Source organism: Acinonyx jubatus, chromosome B2 (genome assembly GCF_027475565.1).
Source record: "Acinonyx jubatus isolate Ajub_Pintada_27869175 chromosome B2, VMU_Ajub_asm_v1.0, whole genome shotgun sequence".
NCBI classification, from domain to species: Eukaryota; Metazoa; Chordata; class Mammalia; order Carnivora; family Felidae; genus Acinonyx; species Acinonyx jubatus.
The window spans coordinates 76,169,266-76,191,926 of NC_069385.1; the positions used below are offsets into that span (position 1 = coordinate 76,169,266).

A 22,661-nucleotide genomic window follows, 5' to 3' on the forward strand; every position below is an offset into this window, starting at 1 on the left:
AATTTTTCCACAGCAAAATTTAGAATGATTCTTCAGTGACTTACCTCGTCATGTAACATCACCAGGAGTTCAGAGTGTGACATGGAGGTTGTGCATCTCTACTCTGTACTCAGGTTGAGATGCTCGTGCTATGTTTATGAGGATGCATAGCCCAGGCTTCAGTTACTCTTTATTCCTCTTAGTGCAGGTATGTGGGAGAACACTAACTGTCATACTTTACACCAAGCCTCTGCCAGAGAAGCGCCACCATTCTGATACTGAAATGTGGTTAATAATGGAAAGAAGATCCCAACGAGTCTAAATTAAACAAAGCCTGAAACCAACAGCAAAAAATGTGCAGTGTGTATTTTGCAGGTTTAAGACAACTCAGGACAAAACAATGGACTATATATGTATATATAGATCTCTCTTAGGCACCATAATCAATATGAGCCAACAATATTTAAACTTGATTCAGACCACATTCAGACATTTGCTCTTATTTACAAATATTTAAATTAAATACAACCTGAAATGTGTTTTGTTACATACAAAAAAGAAAAAAAACCTATACAACTCAGAGCAATGTTTGTTTTAAATAATTACATTTAACTAAATGGAACCACTTGTGGTGCTTCAAGTTTTTATGACCCCTTCCAGAAAATCTTTTTCTACCATCTCTTCTATTTTTTGCCTGGCTTTGCTGGAAAAGGGTTTGTGGTTTTCCAGTTTCATGTCCTTATTCGGGAAGGTGTTTGAGTAGAGGATGGGGCTCCCTGAGTGTCCTACACATCGGCTGGTGACTTTGCTGTTGAAGACTTGGCTGAGTACATTGAAGAATGGCAGCAGCTGCTCAATACTGCGCACGGTGCAGATGGTAAGCAGCAAGTGCCCCGGCTCCCAACCCAACGTTCTCCCTGAGTTGTCTTCCTCTGGATTTTTCTGTAGAAACACAAAGGGAATTGTTATTATAGAGATACAGTACATGAGAACATTTAAAAGGGTATAAACATCAGCAACAGTTAAATACAAATAATGACATCAAGGCTCCATTCCAGACTTGATTAAAATCGTGCTTCTGACTGAAGCATTTTAGTGCCAATTATTAGGTACAGATAGAGGTGTCCAACACTGTAGTAATATTTTCCAACTGGACTGCACAGGTAAGCTTAGCAGAGTCAGTTTTAGATTGAGTCAAATACTAAAAATTTATGTTGTGCTTTGCATATACTCAAAAAGCTCCCAGATTTCTGGATTCCCACTAATGTAGTAACCAAGGACTAAATCATAAAGTGACTGCAGAAGAGGGTTAGGAAGAGACAAAAAAGTCTTCTATGTTTCACCATTAGTAATCAGTTAATTCCTTTTCAGCCAAATGGCTTAAACTTATTACCACAAGATGGTAGCATGGTTTGGAGGGAGTAATTATTTTCTGTATGAGAGAAAGGAAAAGAGCACTCAGGAGAGACACTGCCATCTGTTTTTGTGTTGTGTAAACAACATGGGGAGGAGAGCTGCACCTAGAGTCAAAATAACTGGGTTAGTGTCTGGGCTTTGCAATTTAGTGTGGGACATCCTTGGGCAGGATACAGAAAATTCCTCATTTAAAAAGATGGGGAAATATAATCTGTCTTCTGGCAAAGAAGTCAAATGAGAGTGCAGGTGAAAACTGTCAACTAAATATAAATGCAGTTAAAATCATTCATTAAAACTAACCAAGAGATTAGTTTAGGAAGCCAGCTGGATTATATGAAGTTGTCGATGTCAGTCTATCTAGGAAAAGTTAGGAGAGAACTGGAGATGTTTTGAGTTTGGGGGGAATCACAGATTTTATAAAAACACACTTAGAATGAAAACAGACGTGAATTGGATAGAAAATGGGGGAAAAATCAGCAGGTGGGACTTAGAAAGCAGAACTGCCATACTGAGGAATTTGCCTGTTGCTGAGAAACTTGCATTGTTTACCTAGTATTTAATATCACTAGTTTCCTAAAGGAGATAGTAGATGCAAAATACAGCTTATTTTCTCGTATGCGATTACAAGGTTTGTCTGCTTATTTAAAAATGAAATCCCGAGAATGGAAAATAGATTTAAATTAAAAAGGAGCAAACAAATCCTCCAGTTTTCTATGGCCAGAAAAAAAGAAAAAAGTAATTAACCTCAAAGCTAAACTATAGGATATAGAAAACCTCTTCCTTCCATTTAACTCGAATGCTGGTTTTAATGACCATCCTGGGAGACTGACTTTCACATCACTGGCTGCTGTTAAGTGGCTGACCACATCACCTATTAGTCCCCTGAATCAAGCTGCAATTCAATAGTGATTAAAGGATAAGCACAGATGAATTTACCCTGAAGGAAAATGCATAATATCCTTGAGAGAGAACTAAGGTAACCTTTTGTTTATATTCCTGCCAAGATGTACATTTTTTTAATTTTTAAAATGTTTTATTTTCGAGAGAGAGCATGAGCAGGGGAGGGCAGAGAGAGAAGATGACACAGAATCAGAAGCAGGCTCCAGACATTGAGTGTGTCTGCACAGAGCCCGATGCAGGGCTCGAACCCATGAACCGTGAGGTCATGACATGAGCTGAAGTCAGACGCCTAACCACCTGAGCCTCCCAGGTGCCCCAAGAGGTACCTTTAAGAGAGGGGCTTTTACTAAGCTTGTGACCAATAAAGAGCGCACCTGTTTTGGTGTTCTGCTCCTCTTCATCACAACTATACCACCTCCTCAAAAATAAAAGCCAGACATGTTCTCATAAAAACGATTTCTCCTTTAACTTCACCAGTCTACACTTGAAGACAGACTTCCTTCCTGTTTACCTCTCTTGTACTTGTTGAAATCCACACCCGAGTTTGTGTCTCAATATTTGGTCCAGATGTGGCAACTTTTGCTGCCACATCACAAGCATCAAAAAGCCACCCTCACCTGATGCTTGGCCATCTCCAATCCCTCCAAAATCACTGTCTTAAAGTCCTCCTCCTTGTCCTGTGGAAGGAAAGAGGAGAACTCATAGCCTTTGTTCCAATGAAAAGTATGTTTGGCCATGAAGACCTTGTTTAAAGTGTGGAAAATGCTTTCTAATCAAAATTCTTATCTTATTCTGTGGGACACATTTTAGGCAAAAGGCTGTCTTGTTTATCCCATAGAAACAGAGAGGAGTCTTACAAAAATTGTCATTACTAATGAGATGCAGGGATGACAGTGCATGTGCCTGGGGTCATAATCATCACACAGCTTCTGGGTTTGTCGTCATGATTAGTTTTTCAAACCCCTATGATATTAAAGGGAAAAGTACCCAAACTCTGGACCCAACTTCCATGTCTGCCCTTTTACTTCCTTAAAGATTTGATTTTAAATCAAGTTCCTCAGATCCTTCAAGCGCAACCTCCTCTTTAATCCTCCAGTTCTCTATGGCCAGAAAAAAAAGTAATTAACCTCGAAGCTAAACTCCTTCTCTATTCCATTTCTATAGTCTGTGCAGTGTGGTTTAGTTTAGGGGCTGCTGCCTGATTAGGGGACCCCAGAAGACTGGAAAATTTCTGAGCACTCAAAGCACATACCGCAAATTAAGACTCCAATACACCTGGGTCATCCCCACACTGTACATTTTGTAACAAAAACTGTTTTTTTTAATTTTGTGATGCTTTATTTTTTTGTAAGTAATCTCTACATTCAACATGGGGCTTGAACTCAACAACCCTGAGATCAAGAGTCGGATGCTCCACTGGCTGAACCAGCCAGTTGCCCCTGAAAAAACTTTAATGCAAAAAAGACAAAAGATTTGAAATAAAGGCTCACTGGTGAGCATGCCAAACTCATTATTATTTTCTTGGGTGAAGATCTCTAATTAGCCTGAGGCATACCGAAAGATACAAAATACATAATACATGATATAAATACATTTTACCAATTCTGTCTTCTTACACTTAAAAAGAAGAATGCGGTACCTTTGCCCTTTTCCGAAGAAGTTTTGCTAGTCGAACTACATAAGGTTTAAATTCTCGTTGATGTATGCCCTGCCTTCGGACTTCCAAACCCGAATCATCAGAGGCTTCTGGGATAAAGGCCCATCGGTACCTATGTACAGAAGAATGGTATCGACACTGGTAAACAAGATGTGCCATTTGAGACAAGGCCACGTGAAGTGTAGTGGCAAGAACGTGACCCACTGCCTCAACAGATTCCAGTGCCAGCTGTGCCAGGTGCAGCCCCGTCACCTAGGACAGGACTTTCAACCTGACCCTTTTCTTCACCAGCAAATAAAGATACTATTAACCATCTCCTAGAGTTGTAAAGAATAAATGCATATGCAAAGTCTCATCATTGTTCTTCATGAGCACAAAGCCAGTAACTTAAATGATTCCGTCCTCATTTGTTAATTGGCAAAATCCCCACCGTATACTTGGCCAGATGCCCTCCACACAGTAAGGGGGCAAAGAAATGAAAAAAAAACATTAAGTAGGACTTCTTTCTCATGACCCTTGTATTTTTGTCTTTAATAAAATTAGTATCTGACTATGGGAAAATTTCGAACAGTATAAAAGGACATACCAAAGAACGGTAGTGTCTCCCTCCCACCACAGGGTCCATCAACATAGCCAGTTTCTTGTGTTGGCATCCAGAATTCACGAATAGAGCACACATGCACAGAGCCAACCTCCTCTTCAGTAAACTTAAAAAACCACAACTGCTGCTTGTGATGATTTAATTAGATTTAATTGTGCTGATTTAGATAACATGTAAAACCCCACTCTCTTTAATAACTACACAGTACTCCAGTGTTGGAATGTACTGACTTAACCAGCCTCCTAGATCGTCTCGTTATTACAAGTAGCACCTCGATGGATACACTTACAATACTGACTTTTTGTGTATCTGACTGTACAGTGGTAGGATAAAAACTTGTAATAGCAGGATTATTAGCTTAAAGAGAATGGTATTTTGAATTTTGGTAACCACAACTCTGGAGAACTGGACGATATCAATGTACACCTCCAACTGGAGTAAGAATGCTTCTGTTAAGGTTAAAAAGAAATACACTTTTAGATCGTTACCATTATGATCACTATTTATAATTGGAAGTTCTCTTAGGAGTAATGGCTTTTCCACAATTTATAGGCCCTTTTCTGTGAACTCTTTATTCTCTCACTGACCCATTTTCCCACTGGGTTACTGATTTGTACATATTAAGCAAGTTAGACTTTTGTCATAAACACCGTAAATATCTTTCCCCAACTTTCTACTTTTTCCACTTCATGGTATTTTTTTTGTCACACAGAGACTTAACATTTTTTTGCGGTTAAATTATCAAAGACCTTTAACTTCTGAAATATATATCATGTTTAGAAAGATACTAATCTTTCAAAATTAAATTCTCCAGGTCATCATCTACTACTTTATAGATTTTTTTAAAAATAGTTTTTTAAAAATTATAGTTCTACAGCCTTTTCCATCCTTTTTTTTAGTAACTCTGTCCTAACAGGATGAACTAATTTTGGTTCTGATCATGGAGGCTAACAAGTCAATACGATGAACATACTACTTAATGGTTCTTCCTAGAGCACTGGAGACTAGCTTCTATCACTTTTTTGATGATAAGCATCCCGATTAATTCTGGCCACTTTGCTACAGTTCTGCATGGGATTCCTTCCTGAATTTCTTCTTTATCAAGAAGTAGGTGTATATGGTTTCCAAATGGAGAGAAAAAAGGAACTGGACTTAATCTAAAAAGAATTTCTAGTTCTTACCGTTAAATATAATGAAAAGTAAACTTGTGAAACAGCAATTTTGGGGGATTTAAGCATGTCCAATATAGAAAACAGATTCTGATGTCTTACTCTTTATCCTATTAATACTCCATTCCAGAAGAATAATATAATACGTTATATATAAATACATATTTGATCATATGGATAAATTCTTAAGTTAGCTATGTTTGATTAATCTTACATAGTTTGCCTATTTAAAAATTTAAATATGAAAAACCATAAATCAGCATTTTTGAACAAAGGCACTTATGAGAATTTATTTCTATTCAGTTTCTCCCTATTCCCCTCTGTTCTCAGTTCCCTATCATCTGAAATAAAAACCTTGATTCCAGTCTTGCCCATCTCTAGTCTTCTGTCCAAACTGCAGCCAAGGTAGTTTCTAAAATGCAAGCCTGATAACATCACTGCATTCCTTAGTATGATTCAGTGTCCCTAGGTGAAAGTCCAAATTATCTAATACAGTTTACAAGGCCTTACATAATTCAGCCCCTTTCCAGCCTCTTCTCATAATATTCTGCTCCGGCAATATCAATCTCAGCATTTCAGACAAGCCAGGTCCATTCTAACCTCCCAGACTCCACATGTGCCTCCCCACTCACCACCTCAATATAAATCTGTCCTCACGGCTTAAAGCTAGGTGGGGGTCTTTGCTCTGTGACCTCAACAGTTCTGCGTGTCAGCTAACAGAACACCCATCATGTGTTCAACTGTACAATGAACTGGAAGCTAGTGAGCCGTGTATCCCACTGTCTCACATATGGTAGGTATTCAACTTATTAAACTAAATGCTCTAATTTATTCACAGCAACCATTTACTTCCAATAACTGTGTTGAGCCCCCCCACCACGTTAGTAAAAATTAAGAACATTTCACTTATACAAAAAAAAACATTTAAGTTAGTCTTAGATGTCAGTGACCAAAGCAAACATACTTTCAAAAATATCCATTTAATATCCTTGCTTTTATACTTACATCTGAAACTGAGGAAGATTTTCGGAGGGCAACGCCAGAGCCAAATCCAAAAATTTGCAAGCAGATAGATAGAGGTTTAACCATCGCTGGCTGTTATATGAAGTAGAAAAGCCATTACCTCCTGTGTAGGTTGTCTCCAGACCAGCCACAGAGGGGCCTGAAGTCCTGTAAGCAGGAGGCAGTGTGTCAGCAGCTGAACCCATTTCCTAATAATTCCCAAGGTGCCAGCTAGTATTTTCCTTCTGCTAAGTTTACCAGTAACTGCTGAGCAAGGTCACAACTAAATTAATTTCGCTGTCTTCAAATAAAAAGTTCACTTTTACTCTTTAAATTTTGAGAATGTAAAAATAGCACAGAAACTTGTGTTACACTCAAGAAATGTAAAAATACTAGCTGTGAAACCCAGAGACCTCCCTACTACTTGATAGTCTGTGAAAATTGCGGGGGGGGGGGTGTCTTTCTATAAAAATAAAGTTATTGGGACAGGGGAACCTTTTAAATAAACCTGGCATTGAAGAATAATATATATCCAAGACACATGGTGTTACAGGAAACTTTTCAATTTACACAAAATGGTACAAAAATTCCTACATAAAAAATTATAGTCATATTAATAAACTGCCTTTACTAAAAAGAATACACTTACAGTACATTGAGATCATTCTGGAAGATTGGGACACATGGATACCTTAGTTACAGCTTACCTGCCATGAAAGGTTTTGCTGCATGTTTCATGGATAAGATCTGACCTACCAAAACCAACATGGCTCATGTAACTAAGACATATTGCTTCAAACTAATTTGTCTAGAGGACAAAGGCCCTGGGTGTTGACAGTTTAGTCTACTATGATTAAGGAATAAATGAAGCTATATTATTTCCAAATATAATTGATTATGTAGTAACAGACTAATATATAAAGTATTCATATAAAACTATATACTCTCCTAGTTGTAAAGTAACATTCTGGATGATTTTAGGATAATGGACACTGACAAGAAAATATGGAAATATATTACATATTACCGTGAAATATCTTCATCAGCAGTGAGTTCCTGCTCCATCAGTAAAAATACCTGTACCTGAAGACCGTGAAATTCATGTTAAATGTTTAAACTTAATATTTAATTTTTCTTTCAATCTATCTTTAGACTCTGTTTTCATTAATCCAAAAATAAATTTTAGGATACAATCAAATTAAATTATACTGAGTTTGTGGAAGTTAAACTGCAAATCAAGCACACAGCCTTCCTAATAACTTGACAGAGCTGGGATGAAGCCATGCCTTTTTTTGTTTGTCAAGGATGGAACAGAGTTACAGTTATTAAAAAAAATATATTAAAGCCAATTTCTTTGTGAGATTATAAATGCTTGGGTTTTCAGAGTTACAGATTCACTTCTCTTCCTTTACTCATGTTCCTTTATCCCCAGGTCCCCAAATGATTTAGATGAGGAAGATGGTAAGACCTGGAGAGAACGGATTGGTATAGTGGGATTGAGGAAGGTTTTACTCTTTGGGAGATAACAAAATCTTTGTGAAAGTCTCTCTCAAAGAAGCTTAACTAGGGTAAGTGCTACACTTCAAGAGTGAGGACATGCCTTATGTCAGTCCACTGGAATCCAACTAAACCAGCTCTCAGCACCCCAGAGGTTCTGCTATAGGCTGGAACCAGGCCTGGAAGCCATGATAGAGTTACCCGTTTGGTGTACAAGAGAATAAATGAAACCAGATCAGATTAAGTAATGATTCACAAGGAGCTAATATTGGGAATGTTAACATATTTGGAAGCTTAAGCTGTATGGAGATGGACTCTGACTTGTTTTACCCTTTTCAACTGTAAAAACGATCAGTAAAAAGCTTAACTAGAGTTCAGTTCTCTTCCAAGATTAGTTTATATCCAGTAAGCATGCTGATGCTAATCCCATTGTTTTACAGTTTGGATTTATGACCTGATGATTAGAATTAACTCACAAGTTCTGTAATCATGGTAGGCCAGAGTGAGGTAAGATGTTGTGGAGACATTCTTAAAAGTAATACTCTGAAAAACAGGAACACTTGAGAGTGAAGAGTTGGCACCTGGGGCAAACGGAGACTCTCAACCAATCTCTCTGAAAGAAATGCAGTGTATTTTCAGTAGGTTAATAATTAAAATCATCTTCATGTGAACTTTTCCATAAGCTAGCCTACTACTTCTCAAACTTTCTGGTGGACTAATGAAAAAAAAATTCCCCATAAAATATAATAAAAATGAATTGCTAGAAAAAAATCTAAAGAAGATATAAAATACAAATGCCATTTTCTTATTGTTAGATGTGACAGGTTCTGTCAAATTGCTATAAAAGTTTAAAATGCTTACTCTAAATTTCTGTACTTATCACGGATGGGATAACAGACTGGTACTAGTCCATGGACCACACTTTGAGTAGCAGTGATCTGGTCAACTTAAAAAAAAAAAAAAATCACAAGACAAATAGTGTGTATGTTGTATATCTGACATTAGGTATAAAGGCTAAGGAAAGGAGTCACTTCTCTTCCTAGAGAAATGATCTCACTAAAGAGATGACAACTGTCATTCCCAGCCCAGTCCCCAGGCAGTTGAAGCTGGTGGCTGCATCAGCACAATGACTCAGTATGAACAATTCTGCCCCAGGACCGGGAAGCTATCTGGTGGCGGAGCGATGATGAGTGCACTGGTACCCTTCAGGACACACAGGGCCACTAAACCCATTTGGTAAAGGTTATCAAAAACCTTATACAACTCCCCCCCCCCCCCCCCCCGCCCAAACTACAGATCTCCAAATGTTACTTCTAGCCCCCAATTCCTGGCTCTGCCTATATTTTAGTCCTCCTTGAAACTATAGAACCCCTTATCCACAGTAAAAAAAAAAACAAAACAAAAAACCACTAACCTGCCTGCAGCAAAATAGTCATATGCCTCAACCTTAAACACGAATTCTTAGGAAACTAGAACCAAACAATAAAATAGAGACCATATTTAGGTAAGTCCTACAACTCACTGTTTGATTTCTTTTTACATGCTGATGATGGTAATTTTTGTGTCAGAACAAACTTCTAATTCTACAGTGTTCTCCATCTACTTACACTTGGTATATTTTACCCTAACTTAACAGTTTAAGGAAAAGGATTTACTAAAGAACAACAACAATAAAGAACACAGTTTGGAGGACAGAGAAAACTTTTACATGATTTACCTTGTATATCTGGAAGATATTTCTGGTACTGGTCAACTTCACTGCTAAAAATAGCGAATGCTAATCTTTTGAGAAGCATGGCTCTTTGCTCTAGCTCCACATCACGGTTTGCAAAGAGATTAAGTGAACTGCTCTGAGCCACAGCTACACGAGCTGGAAAAAAAGAATGTACGTGCGGTCATTTGAAAAAAGATTATTCTATTATTTGTTTGTAAAAATGGCTAGACACCTTATGGCTTCCAAGAGTGGGAGGAGCTTAGGGTAGAGGATTCATGGTAGAGGATTCTCTGGGGTAGAAGGGCTGGCAAACAGACCCAGCATGTACAAGCCAGAAGACCAAAGGATAGGAATTGTGAATGTGGAAAGAGAGGAAGATTTAGAAAATCCAGAACACCAGCAATGCCATTTTATAACACCCTTAATATTCCATGCCATCTGCCTAATTCCTCATTGCTTTAAAAATAATTTCTGGCCTGGCCCACCTAGCTCTCCATTCTTAAGTCTTGTCACTCACTTCGAGCTCACTCTTCTGTAGCCACACTGTGTTCTTGCTGTTCCCCACAGAAGATCTTTGTAATTTTTGTTCCCTATGCGTGGAACACTTTGTCCCTAGACCTTCCCAAGGTTGGCTTCTTTAGTTTCAACTGTGAGCTCTTCAGGTGTTACTTAAAATCTATCATCACCCTACCTTCTTCACAACTTCTTATTCCCTGAAGTAATCTTTTTTTTTTAAGTTCATTTATTTATTTTGAGAGAGAAAGGAGGAGACAGAGAATCTCAAGCACACTCCAAGGTGGGGCTCAAATTCATGAACTGTGAGATCATGACCAGAGCCAAAATCAAGAGTTGGATGCTTAACCGACTGAGCCACCCAGGCACTCCTAGTCCCTGAAATAATCTTATTTATTTGGTTAAGGTTAGCATAATGGCCTGCCCCATGTTTGTCTTTTAATAAATATTTGTTGAACAGATGAATTTGTTAAAATTCATTACCTTAAAACAACCCTGTGATGATCAGAGGAGAGACAATATGCTGCCCCTTTTACAGACAGGGAAACAACAGCTTGTGCTTACACAAAATCATACAGACTCATCCAGCTTTACTGCTATTTAAGGTCATTAGTTTAGGAACTTTAAACTTAAAAAACAAAACAAAACTGGGGCATCTGGCTGGCTCAGTTGGAAGAACATACGACTCTTGATCTCAGGGTTGTGAGTGCAAGCTCCACGTTGGGTGTAGAGATTAAAATATAATTTAAAAAAAAAACAAGAAAACACTTTTTTCAGATGAAATACTACAGGAATCCTAATATATAAAATCAATCAAGACAGTAGAAACAGAGTGGAGAGTGATTCTAATCTTCTTGGTCCTTCCCTTTCTTCCTTCAGAAGAGATAAACAGAGCCCCCGGATTTAGAGTGACATGTCTGATAGGTTGAATCCAATTGCCAGCCTTTCATTCATTTAATAATTACTTATTGAGTGCTTACTATGTGCCAGGTTCCATGCTGTGTGCTGTGCAAAAAATTTAGAGACAAATTAGACATGGCCAAATAGCTCTACTTATTATTTATCACCATGCTGTCCTCTTTAAACTTTAACATTCCATCCCTATAAGATATACATACAACTTGACAAAGAGCTAATTCTGAAGTTTCTAGAGAAGGACAAGGCAAACAGTAAGAATGGGTCCTGATAAAGACATACATTACTTAGGTTTCATCCCATAATACTCACTCATCAAGTCTCTAAATGTTGTTTTATCATGTGTCATCAGATTGTCCATTATTGCTCTCCAACTGAAAGAAACAAGGATTATGATATGTAATTAGGATTTTCCTGTTGTTACCGGGGAAAAAAAACAGTGTTCTGCTTTGCAGGACAGTGGTTGATTTCAGCAAGATGCATCATCACACTAAATAAAAGCAAGACGACTTACTGATTAACACAAGAGGCGTCCATCTGAAAGAAACTGGGATCCATAAAGAGGTCAAAGGCTTCTTTTTTCCAAGCTCTCCGTGTGTACTGATACCCACTAAGACTACTAAGCAGCTGGACGCAGGCTCGATAACTAGGAGCATTATGTGCACTAGGAGGAAGGAGGACCAGAACCACTTTAACCTATGTGTTAGAACTTGAACCACCATGTTATTCATAAGTACTCACATTCCCCTAAAACAATATGAAACAGAAGGCACCATAACAGAAATAATGTGTTTTTTTTAATCATTACAATTCAAGGCAAAAATAATGCCATTTTGTGGTAATTCCAAAAATGGCATTAAAGGAACGCAATTTGTTTCTAACAGGCTTTGAATTACAAAAGCTACTTTAGTAACAGTACCTGTGATTTCGGAGGTAGGGTACAACATAATGCATAATATTTACAAGTAAAGGAATAACCCGTTCCTTCTCATCACTATAGAAAACCATATCCAAAAGATGAGCCAAAACCTAAAAAACATAAGAAGTGAAATGGAGTATAATCTAACAGCTGAAAGTGACAGCATTCAGACATGGGTTTCAGTCTGTAAGAATACCTAGAATACCTTAAAATTTGAAAAATCTGAAATCAGATCTAAGTCATTTAAAAAACTTTAATGTTTATTTAGTTTTGAGAGAGAGAGAGAAAGCATGAGTGGTGGATGTGCAGAGAGAGAGAGGTGACAGAGCATATGAAGCAGCCTCGACAGCAGAGAGCCTGATGCAGGGCTCAAAATCACTCATCGTGAAATCATGACCTAAGGCGAAAGTCAGACCTTCTTAACCAACTGAGCCACCCAGGCACCCCCTCACTAATCCATTTTATTTTATTTATTTTTTTTTTTAAATTTTTTTTTCAACGTTTATTTATTTTTGGGACAGAGAGAGACAGAGCATGAACGGGGGAGGGGCAGAGAGAGAGGGAGACACAGAATCGGAAACAGGCTCCAGGCTCTGAGCCATCAGCCCAGAGCCTGATGCGGGGCTCGAACTCACGGACCGTGAGATCGTGACCTGGCTGAAGTCGGACGCTTAACCGACTGCGCCACCCAGGCGCCCCTCACTAATCCATTTTAAATGAATGGCTTCTGCAACTTTTAAAAATTTTTCTGTCCATTACAAATATAGGATATAAGTACGAGCAAATTTTGCTATTTTCAACTGTGAGAGGGAAGTACAGAACCTTCTAATAGAAGGTTCTAAGAGAGATCAAGAACCTTCTAATGTGACAGTGACTAAAGAGTGAATCAAAGACTAGACACTCTATTCTCTTTCTCTGATTCAGTTAAAAGAGAGCTTAGAAATAAACTGAACTGTTTAAGTCCCAGCTCTATCAATTAACAGCTATTTAGCCTTAGTCATATTGTTCTAATCTTTGGGAGGCATGGTATCCACATCTGAAAAGAGAAATAAAAATGACCTACAAGGCTATATAGCAGGGTATAAAAAAAGAGCATGTCAGAGGATGAATCTAAAAATCTTTGGTAAAATATTTCATCATGGCAAGCATCATTATACCACCTTCTGATTATACTGTCCTACAAAAGCACTTTTCTTTTTAAAAATCATGCTTAAAAAAATAGTGCCTGGGGAAGGAAACAATATCTAAAGTTATCACTGATATTTAACAAACTGGTCCAAATACAAAGTCACAACTTTATTTATTATAGTGATCTCCAGAAGTGCAAAATGGTTTTTCAAATTAAAAACTCCTCTGTAAGGATTACTTGCTAATCTTGAACTTTGACATTGTTTACTTGAAAGGTCATGTGAAAAAACTTGATATTTACCTCAGAAAGTAATGTCAGTGCATGGACACTATATACAGAAGGAGTTATGTTTGAGGTTTCCATTGCAGGTGATAACATATCTAAATAAGAGAAAAGACAGGTAAAGTAAAGATACAGTTAGGTCTTTTCCCACTGAAGAAAGCTACCTGCTAACATGAGGAAAAGGATGATTTTCTAGTGCTTACAGTGCTAGTTGCAATGATTTCTTAGTAAACAGGTGCCTATAAACATAAACCTCAATCTTTGAGATCAATACCTTCAACATCAGATTCCAAATTGGTCCCATCCACCATTATTTTGGGAGAAGGCTTAACTTCAAGATTTCGTCGCAGCCATGTTGTCTGTTCTAAAGAGGAACCAGCAATGGCACCAATTGCATCCACTATTTTATGAGTCACATCCTAAAGAAACAAGGGAAAACCACTCTACGTATACGTGCGTATACACATACCCAAATACGTGTGCTCGTGCAACTTCGTTGATGGATCTTACCTGACCTTATCCTTTTAGAGTTAAAGGCAGTGAGAGATACAGAGTTTTGGCAACAGCTCTCAATTCAGAATGCCTTACCTGAAGGTCTCTTTGGTCTTTCTTATTTTCCAAAGTAGGGTTTTTCATAATGAACTCATTCAGAACCCTAAAAGGGCAGAAGAGAAAAACGAACAGGAAACATCAGTGTAAAGGAAATGATGCAATCTGATTTCTCACAGTGACCTAGTGGCTCTGTAGCCTCAACTTCTATTTTATGTGTTTAATGAATGTATATATGAATATCCTATGACTTTAAAAGGAATAAACATATGCAGGAAAACACATGTACAAAGATGTTCATAACAACATTATTTGTAAAAGCACCGAAGTGGAAAGAACCCAAAAGTCCAAGAGAAGAAATCGTAGCATATTCTTACAATGAAATACGGAACAGCAATGGAACTCAATAAATTACAGCTACATGAAATTACATGGAGGAATCTTATACACATATGTTGTGTGAAAGAAGCAGACACAGAATAAAATATTTACATACAGTTTTTAAAAAAGGGCAAAATTTATCTGTGGTATTAGAAGTCCAAATAATGGTTATCTTTGGGGAGAGGGAAAGGACAGTAATTGGGAGGGGACCTGAAGAGACATATGGCGTTTTATTTCTTAATTTAGTCTTGTGATTATATAATTGATATGTTCACTCTGTAATAACTTGTGGAGTTGTATACTAATTATTTGCATATTTTCCTGTTTACATTTTATATATTAAACAAAAAAAAACCCCAAAACTCAAACCCCACCAATCTTAAATTGTAATACAGAAATGGTTTCTTATCCTGTGTGTCTATATATAATAGATTAAAAATACTTTATAAATGAAAAAAAAATCAACTTTTTTATTTGCTAAACTTCCACTCAATATTTACTCTGACTTGATTAAGATAAATTATATGCATGATCATTTCCAAACTAAATGTGAAATGATACTAAAAAGCAATCTTCATATCAATTTCTATTTTGTAATTAGGAATTTTTAGAGGATCAGTGGAATGGTTGGTATTAAACAAACAAACACACAATCAAATTTAAAAAGGGAATTAAGTGTCTAGTCTAACTGACAGTGTCCAACTTTTTGCTTAAATAATCAGAGTATACACCCTGGAGAAGGAGGTAGGATCTTTATTTTCTGAGAAATGAGAAAGGAACAAAAGGCAGGTGAAGAAAGAGTAAAATCCTGTAGGGAAGCTACAAGTCACAATAAATAGCTTTAATTTTTGATGAAATTAGGCAGCAGGGTTATTTGCGGATAACTCAAAGAACTATACATATATTTCCTCTTTGAGCCTTAAGACAACTCAGGTAGGTAGGCCAGGCACCACTATCTTTGCTTGACAGATGGGAAAACAGCCTTGGAGAGGTTTACTGAGGTACCCAAGATCACAGAGATGAGGGCTGGAACTAGAAATAAGAAGAATCAGAAATCTTCATGAGTATGTAGTTTGATTTCTAGTATTTACATTTCTCTCTCATCACTAAAACTCATACACACTAGTTATATTAACCTTTGATCCAGGAAGGGCAAACATTGAGCCCACTGCTCTTTTCATTACATCTCCATTGTCTAAAACTCCTTCGGCTTTTTTAGATAACTTTCAAAATAGATAGTATGAGGGTCTGGGGATCATCATAATCCCTGAAATTCTTGAGCAGGGTCTGTGACTCACTTTGGCTGGGCTGGGCCCTCCATGTTACTCAACTACCATAGGCTGACCGGCTCTCCACCACGGTTCCTCCACCTCCTGGCAGAAGACTACATTCCCACATTTACCAGAAAACTTGAGGCCATCTCACTGAAGAATTCTCACTTTCTCTCTTCTTCACTTGAAACTCTTCTATACCACTAGATGCCAAAACAGAATTGCTAGTTTCCATAAGGACACGGAGGGCAAAAGCGAAGTCTGTGTATACAGATTCACACATTTACACATATAAAATCCCCTTCAGAACTACAGAAGATGGCTAAAAGCTCAAAATTCTTTGCACTTGGTTGAATTTATGTCCATTCAGTACGAGAACATGTTGACTGTCGCTGGCTATTAATGATATCATTGGACTGCCTGATGCAATGTAAAAAAACTGGGGAAAAGCTTACTCTGTTTTTTCCTTCTTCTCCTTATATCTTAAGCAGTCCTTTTCAAACTTCAGTGTGTACTCACTCAAATCACTTGGGAATCTTGCTAAAAAAGCAGATTCTAATTGGGGTGTTCTGGGTGGAACCTTAGATTCTACATTTTTAATAAGCTCCCTGGTGATTCCAATGCTGCTGGTTGAAGATCAACCTTTGAGTAGCAACATCTTAGAGGAAAATGTATCCTTCTTTCTCACTCTAATACCTGTTCATTTCCTTTTCTCCACCTCTTCCCAGCTGTCTCTGTAATGTGATGCTATCAGTGAGCCCTCTTCTCTCTAGAATTTTCTATCACTCTCCACTTACATAACACCTATGATTGGCCAGGCACTGTTCTAAGAATGTAACAATATTAACTAATTTAATTATCATAACAACTTTGTGAGTTGGCATTATTATCATCCCTGATGGGGATGATAATATCATCTCACAGATGGAGAGGTTAAATAACCTGCCCAAGGCCACGCGGCTTAAGAAGTAAAGAAGCTGGATCTGAACGCTGGCAGACTACAAAGTCTTTGCTTTTAGCTATTCAACATCCTCAGATCTTCTTTACTATCTTTTTTTAAAAAGATTTTATTTTTTAAGTAATCTCTACACCCAATGTGGGGCTCCAACTCACAACCCCAAGATCAAGAGTCGCACACTCCACCGACTGAGCCAGACAGGCGCCCCAGATCTTTACTACTAATGATGACTTCCAAATCACATTTCCTCCTGCTATTTTATACTATCATTTTCTTTTCATGATCAAACATCTTCAAAGAATACTTCATACTTTCTCACTCTAACCCTTGGCTGTTAACATCTGTGCTCACTACCTCACCAAACTCCTCTCTCTTAAATCACCAGTCCTCTCCAAATCATCAATACAGGCTCTTATTCCCCCATCATCCTTCATCTCTTTGGAAGAGTTCCTTGTGCCCTCTTAACTTACGTTTGCTTCTAGAACACGGAATATAGCTGGTTTTCTTCTAATTTTCTTCTATTTCCCTTTCTATCTCCTTTGCTAGTCCCTTTTCCTTTATTCTTTGTCTTGGTCCTGCAATTCCATCCTTAGTAGTTCGTAGTCCCTACCTCCTACTTGAAACAGCATTCCTGGCCTAGCCTCCTTACCCTCTAATCCATTCCACTACTAACCTGCCACTCACGTCCCTCAAGACCTGCCATCACTCTCACCCCTGCCCAAGACCAAATTTCTCTTTTTTTTTAATGTTTATTTGAGAGAGACAGAGAGAGTGCGAGCAAGGGAGGGGCAGAGAGAGGAGGAGACACAGAATCCAAAGCAGACTCCAGGCTCTGGGCTGTGTCAACACAGAGCCCAACACAGAGCTTGACCCACGAACCATGAGATCATGACCTGATCTGAAGTCAGATGGTTGACCAACTTGAGCCACCCAGGTGGCCCCCTCCAAGACCAAATTTCTTAAGCTAAAATGTGAATCCTTCCCTATCCAGCTCCCATCTCCTTTTCCGTCTCCCCACCATTCTGTTGCCAGTGCTCTACTCTAAGAACCAAACCAGACAATGCACCATGCCCCAACATGCCCCTCCCATTCCTGTCTCCACAAAGGCTTGCTGCTCCTGCCAACTCCATTCACTGACCAGTATTTACTGGAGACATATTATGAACAATGGTAAGCGAAAAAACCGACACTGTCCATGACATCATGGTGCTTGCAGTTAAGTAAGGGTGACTGGAATTTATCAAATAATCCTACAAATTAGCAACACAGATAAGGAAACTCCAAAACAGAGAAAATGACTTTCCAAGACTGTTCATGTTCAGGGTCCTGAAGGCAAATGACTCCTGTATGAAATTCCCCATCAGGCATCCTACTCATCCTTGAAGAAACTACTATAGTAAGGTTTGTTAGTGCATTTACATTTTGTATACACTTAAACACACAGTTTTCTCCCTACACCCTTTTTTTACAGGCCTCAAATCACACATCTAGTTCTATATCTTGAAAATTCCGAGAAGACAGAGAGAACATGTGCTCACTCAAAACATCTGCTATTCAGCAATTAGGACAATGAACATTATTTTTTTCAAAATAATATTTTTAACTGAAATTGCTTACCCAAGTATAAGAAACTGCCCTGGGGCTGGAAGACTCAGTTGTATGGAGTCTTTCAGAAGTATCAACAATGATGCCCAGCTATCCACTAAATTGGGCACTGGAATTCTGCAAGATAAATATAGTTTTGTATATATAGAGAGAGCCACAGTTAACTTTTATTTTCTTTATATTTTCCCACAACCTTTACCACATTTTCCTACTAGTTTCTCTGAAACATTCGCTAAATTTTTATAGACTATGATAGGACAAAATTCTTAAAAGCTCTTTATTTTCTACTATTGTTATATAAAAAGAAAACCAACATATTTAAAATATCCGGTGTAACTTAATTAGTATAGAAATTTTAATTGTGCTGTAGAAATCCCAGTTTTTAATCACACGGACTCTCAAAAGTAAAATACAACTGGATTAAGTCTCAGTTGGATTACTGACATCATAGTCACCTGCTCTTGGTCCTATTCTCTCCACTTATCTCTTATTTTAGTTCTTTTTCCTTCACCTAGGAGTCTTTAGTTCATCTAAGGGAGAGTTACCAATCTATCCTGAACATCAGTCTCTCACCTCTAAAGATATTCAGATTATCTTTGTTTCAGTCTGACCTTAACCCTAACACCTATATGTTCAAACTATAGGTACTCTTTGCTCTAAATCACAATCAATTTAAATATACTAGATAACCTGACTTTATAAATGTTAGTCATAGATCATAAACTGATGCCAGTTTGGTAATTAAAATGCATTTGCCCTCTACAGGAGGACATTAAGATTCAGGTTGTCCCATAAGTTTATCAAAATTGAAATCAACTGACTTCTGTTTAGGGGTCAGCTAAACACAAAACTGGAATACTAGAACGGGAATATATTTTCTTTTCATCATTCCTAATATTAAAAAAAAAAAAAAGAATCAGATTAGATTACCACATATTCACCTATATCAAAATAATAATGGATTCAGTGGCGACAAGCATGGCTTCAAGAGTTGTAATTTCTCCTTTATATTTAAATGATTTTCTTACAATTCATTGTTTCAATACTATGTCTTCAATACACTCAGGTCTTTAGGTTTGCAGGACCTACATGGCTGTGGGTCATTAACATACCCACTGACTTATATAAATATATCCACAAAAGGAAAAATTAGCAATTTCTTAAATGAACTCAGCTGCCTTTCTCCTATATTCCAAACTTTTATACATTGTTAACGTAGTAAGGAGAGATCTACATCAGTTATCTTACCTTTGAATATAAGCATAGAAAAACTGAAGCATGCAGACTTCCAAAGAAAGGTGTTTCTATAAACAAAAGAAATCAATTTTACAGTGAAGAAAAATGCTGCCTTTGCTTTTTCATTATTGCAGCTACTCTGTACTTTACTGTCAAAACATTGAAAGAAAACAAAAACACTAGTTTGCCATTAAAAATGCCACTCAAGTCTTTCATTTAGTAGAAACAAACTTAACCTAAGAGCTATTTAAAAAGTTGAAAATGCACAGAAGAAATAAAGAGTCTCAATCGCCACCCCCTGTACACATCAAAAGTTGATACTCCAGCCATTACTTTCAAATGATCCACTTACTCGACAACATCAATATGTTTTATTTTAATCACCTTATACTTGGTTGGTGCTATCAGAATTAGGTTGAAGATTTTCATGAAATTTGAATTTAAATCTATTTTACTACAAGTTTCTGTTAAATTAGTGTAGTTAGTTCAAATCTGAGACTAACGCCTAACATGAAGTTAAAGGACAGTGCCTAGAGTAACAGAAATTAGTAATAGGCAAGAAAATGATACTGATGTCCACGGACATTTATCAGTTTGTTCCTTTGTAGTACCAACTATCCCCTTGAAGTTTCCCCTTTATCACACAAAAATCAAGTGCCTAACGGATTCAGAACCCAGATCGAGAGCAAGAGGCAGCCGCTGGAGGGTGGTGGAAGCTGCTATTATTTGCTTCCAGGGTCCTTCATGCTTAGTCCAATGTCTGACACAAGCAGATGCTCAAAATACGATGCTGACCTGAGCTTGGACGTGCAAATTTAAAATCCTATGGCGAATGCTCCAGAGGTGATGTTACAACAGTAAGCAAATTATTAAAAGTTAATATGGATACCGGCTATTCTACACACAGAAGTATCCTCTTCCCATGGGCAATTCAACAAAAAAGATAAAACAAAAAAAAATTAACATTTATGTTTAATAAAGCAGATATGTGTGATAATTCTGTGAAGGATATGATTAGGTTTATTTGGCTTGGCTTAAAGTCCAACATTTGCAGGTGGTAAATATTTTCTCAGCAAATATGACCTCTCAATATTGCTAGAACAAAGAGCAGAAGTAGAGAAGTCCATAATTTTACTAATTTGCAGACTTTGTATCTGCCTAATTAGAGACCATAAACTGTGAGCACAGACTATGTTACTCATTTTCTGTAGCCCCTGCAAAGCACAGTTTTGTACGCGGTCAATAAATGACATGGAGTAGAGCTAACGTTACAGCAAAATGCTAGACATTTGTCCAAAGAGAAAGGAATAAAGAAGCTAAAAAAAAAAAAAAAAAAGCAACAGTTGAGGTAAGCAGACCTTGAGCACTGGTTTATATGTTCTCCCTTTAAATGACCAGAACCTCCCCCCCTCCCCCCTAAGATTTTGGTCATAAACTCTGTAACTGCCTTAGATGGTTCATATAAGAGATCTAAGCCATTAAAGGCTCTTCACGGGCTACAGGAATGATCACAATAGCAGTCACTGCAGAAGTCGATACATGTTTTTATTACAGGAGTGTGAGGGCAACATGCATTCCTCTGTGCAATCTGTAAGCATTAAAAGGATGTCACTGAACAAAAAATATCTTATCTCCAGCATTTCTGAAATAGAATTTTAAACAGCTCAGAAAAGCTCTTCTTACCTTGTCCTTGGCTATGGCTGGGGGCTGCTTTAAAACTTCTTTCACGGTCTGCATAACGGTTTCCGCTCTCATGACACTGATGGAGCGAACCAGTTCTACTAGTAAAAGCTGCTCTTCACTGGCTGCAGGGATGACCTGGATAAACAGATCACTGCGGTTATGCACGTACGTGGGCACACAGGCCTTTTAAGAGAAATCACAGAATTAAGAGAATATTTCATGGCCTCTTTTTAATATAAAGGACTTTACAGGTCTCTTGATTAGGTAAAATATATGTACTTTTTATCAATACAATGTATACATCATTTCAAAAAATCAAACAGGACAGTAAGCTATGTCCTATCCCATATCTCACACCCTAGATCAACCATGCTCAACTCTTAGCTCTTTTCTTTTTGAGTAATACACATGGCTATTTTTAACTATTTTGTGTCTTTTTTTTTTTCCCGATTTCCTACTGACTTCCTACCTCAGAAGACAAAAACTTAGCTCCCTTACATTTTTCTCCCTATCCTCCCAACATAGTTATGTTGTAATTTTATTTAAATAAATATCCAATATTCATATGACTATTTATGGTTGTACTATGTATTATACTGCCCTTACATTTCTTTCACTTTTTGCTTTTCCTAGAGCTAATAAACTGCTCTATTTTTGTTTGGTTTTCTCCATCTTGATCACAAATTCATCCTCAAATGCTCTAACAACTGTAAATCTCTCATTACATATTAAAATACATTAGATAATTATTAATCTTCTACCTCTTCCTTTTCCTTTTTTTTTTTTTTAAAGTTTATTTCAAGAGGGAGAGATAGAAAGCATGCATCCGCACAAACCAGGGAGAGGCAGAGAGAAAGGGAGAGAAAGAATCCCAAGCAAGGTCCATGCTGTCAGCACAGACCCTCATGTAGGGCTTGACCTCAGTAACTGTGAGATCACGAGCTAAGCTGAAATCAAGAGTCGGACACTTAACTGACCAAGCCACCCAGGTAGCCTTTTTTTTTTTTTTTTTCCTTGAGACATCTATTTGAGGTCTTTCTGCTCTCTTTCTGGGTTGGTACTCTGTAGGTTTGCATAGTAACATCTTGATAACTTTTCTGTGACCGTCAGCCTTCTGTGTCAGAACCCCTATTGCTTGGATCCCCCTATTTCTTGGTTTATTCCTCCTCTAATGGAGAGGATCTTCCAGGTGCTGAGAGAGGGGGAACTGATGGTAATGACTTTTTAAAAAAAAAAAGATTTTGCATGGTTCAAAACGCTTTGAATGACAGTTTGGGTTTAGCGT

At 37.6% G+C, this 22,661-nt stretch overlaps 1 protein-coding gene across 13 annotated transcripts in view; it reads right to left on the bottom strand.

Moving 5' to 3' along the window:
• Positions 1–325: 325 nt before the first annotated feature.
• DOP1A (DOP1 leucine zipper like protein A) overlaps positions 326–22,661 on the bottom strand; it is a 109,928-nt gene continuing 87,592 nt past the window's right edge. For 8 of the 13 annotated variants that reach the window (XM_053222514.1, XM_053222515.1, XM_053222520.1 and 5 more), the window contains 16 exons: positions 21,377–21,511; positions 19,706–19,761; positions 18,470–18,574; positions 14,282–14,348; positions 13,968–14,112; positions 13,712–13,791; positions 12,283–12,392; positions 11,878–12,027; positions 11,676–11,737; positions 9,939–10,091; positions 8,698–8,834; positions 7,752–7,807; positions 6,728–6,892; positions 3,935–4,064; positions 2,913–2,972; positions 326–921 (listed from right to left, as the gene is read on the bottom strand). In XM_053222514.1, the coding sequence (XP_053078489.1) occupies positions 616–921; positions 2,913–2,972; positions 3,935–4,064; positions 6,728–6,892; positions 7,752–7,807; positions 8,698–8,834; positions 9,939–10,091; positions 11,676–11,737; positions 11,878–12,027; positions 12,283–12,392; positions 13,712–13,791; positions 13,968–14,112; positions 14,282–14,348; positions 18,470–18,574; positions 19,706–19,761; positions 21,377–21,511 (1,917 nt within the window). In that variant the 3' untranslated portion in view covers positions 326–615. Of the gene's footprint in view, positions 922–1,217; positions 1,500–2,912; positions 2,973–3,934; positions 4,065–6,727; positions 6,893–7,751; positions 7,808–8,697; positions 8,835–9,938; positions 10,092–11,675; positions 11,738–11,877; positions 12,028–12,282; positions 12,393–13,711; positions 13,792–13,967; positions 14,113–14,281; positions 14,349–18,469; positions 18,575–19,705; positions 19,762–21,376; positions 21,512–22,661 lie in introns of those variants that run through there. The other 5 variants (XM_053222517.1, XM_053222518.1, XM_053222516.1 and 2 more) reach the window with 3 other exon arrangements.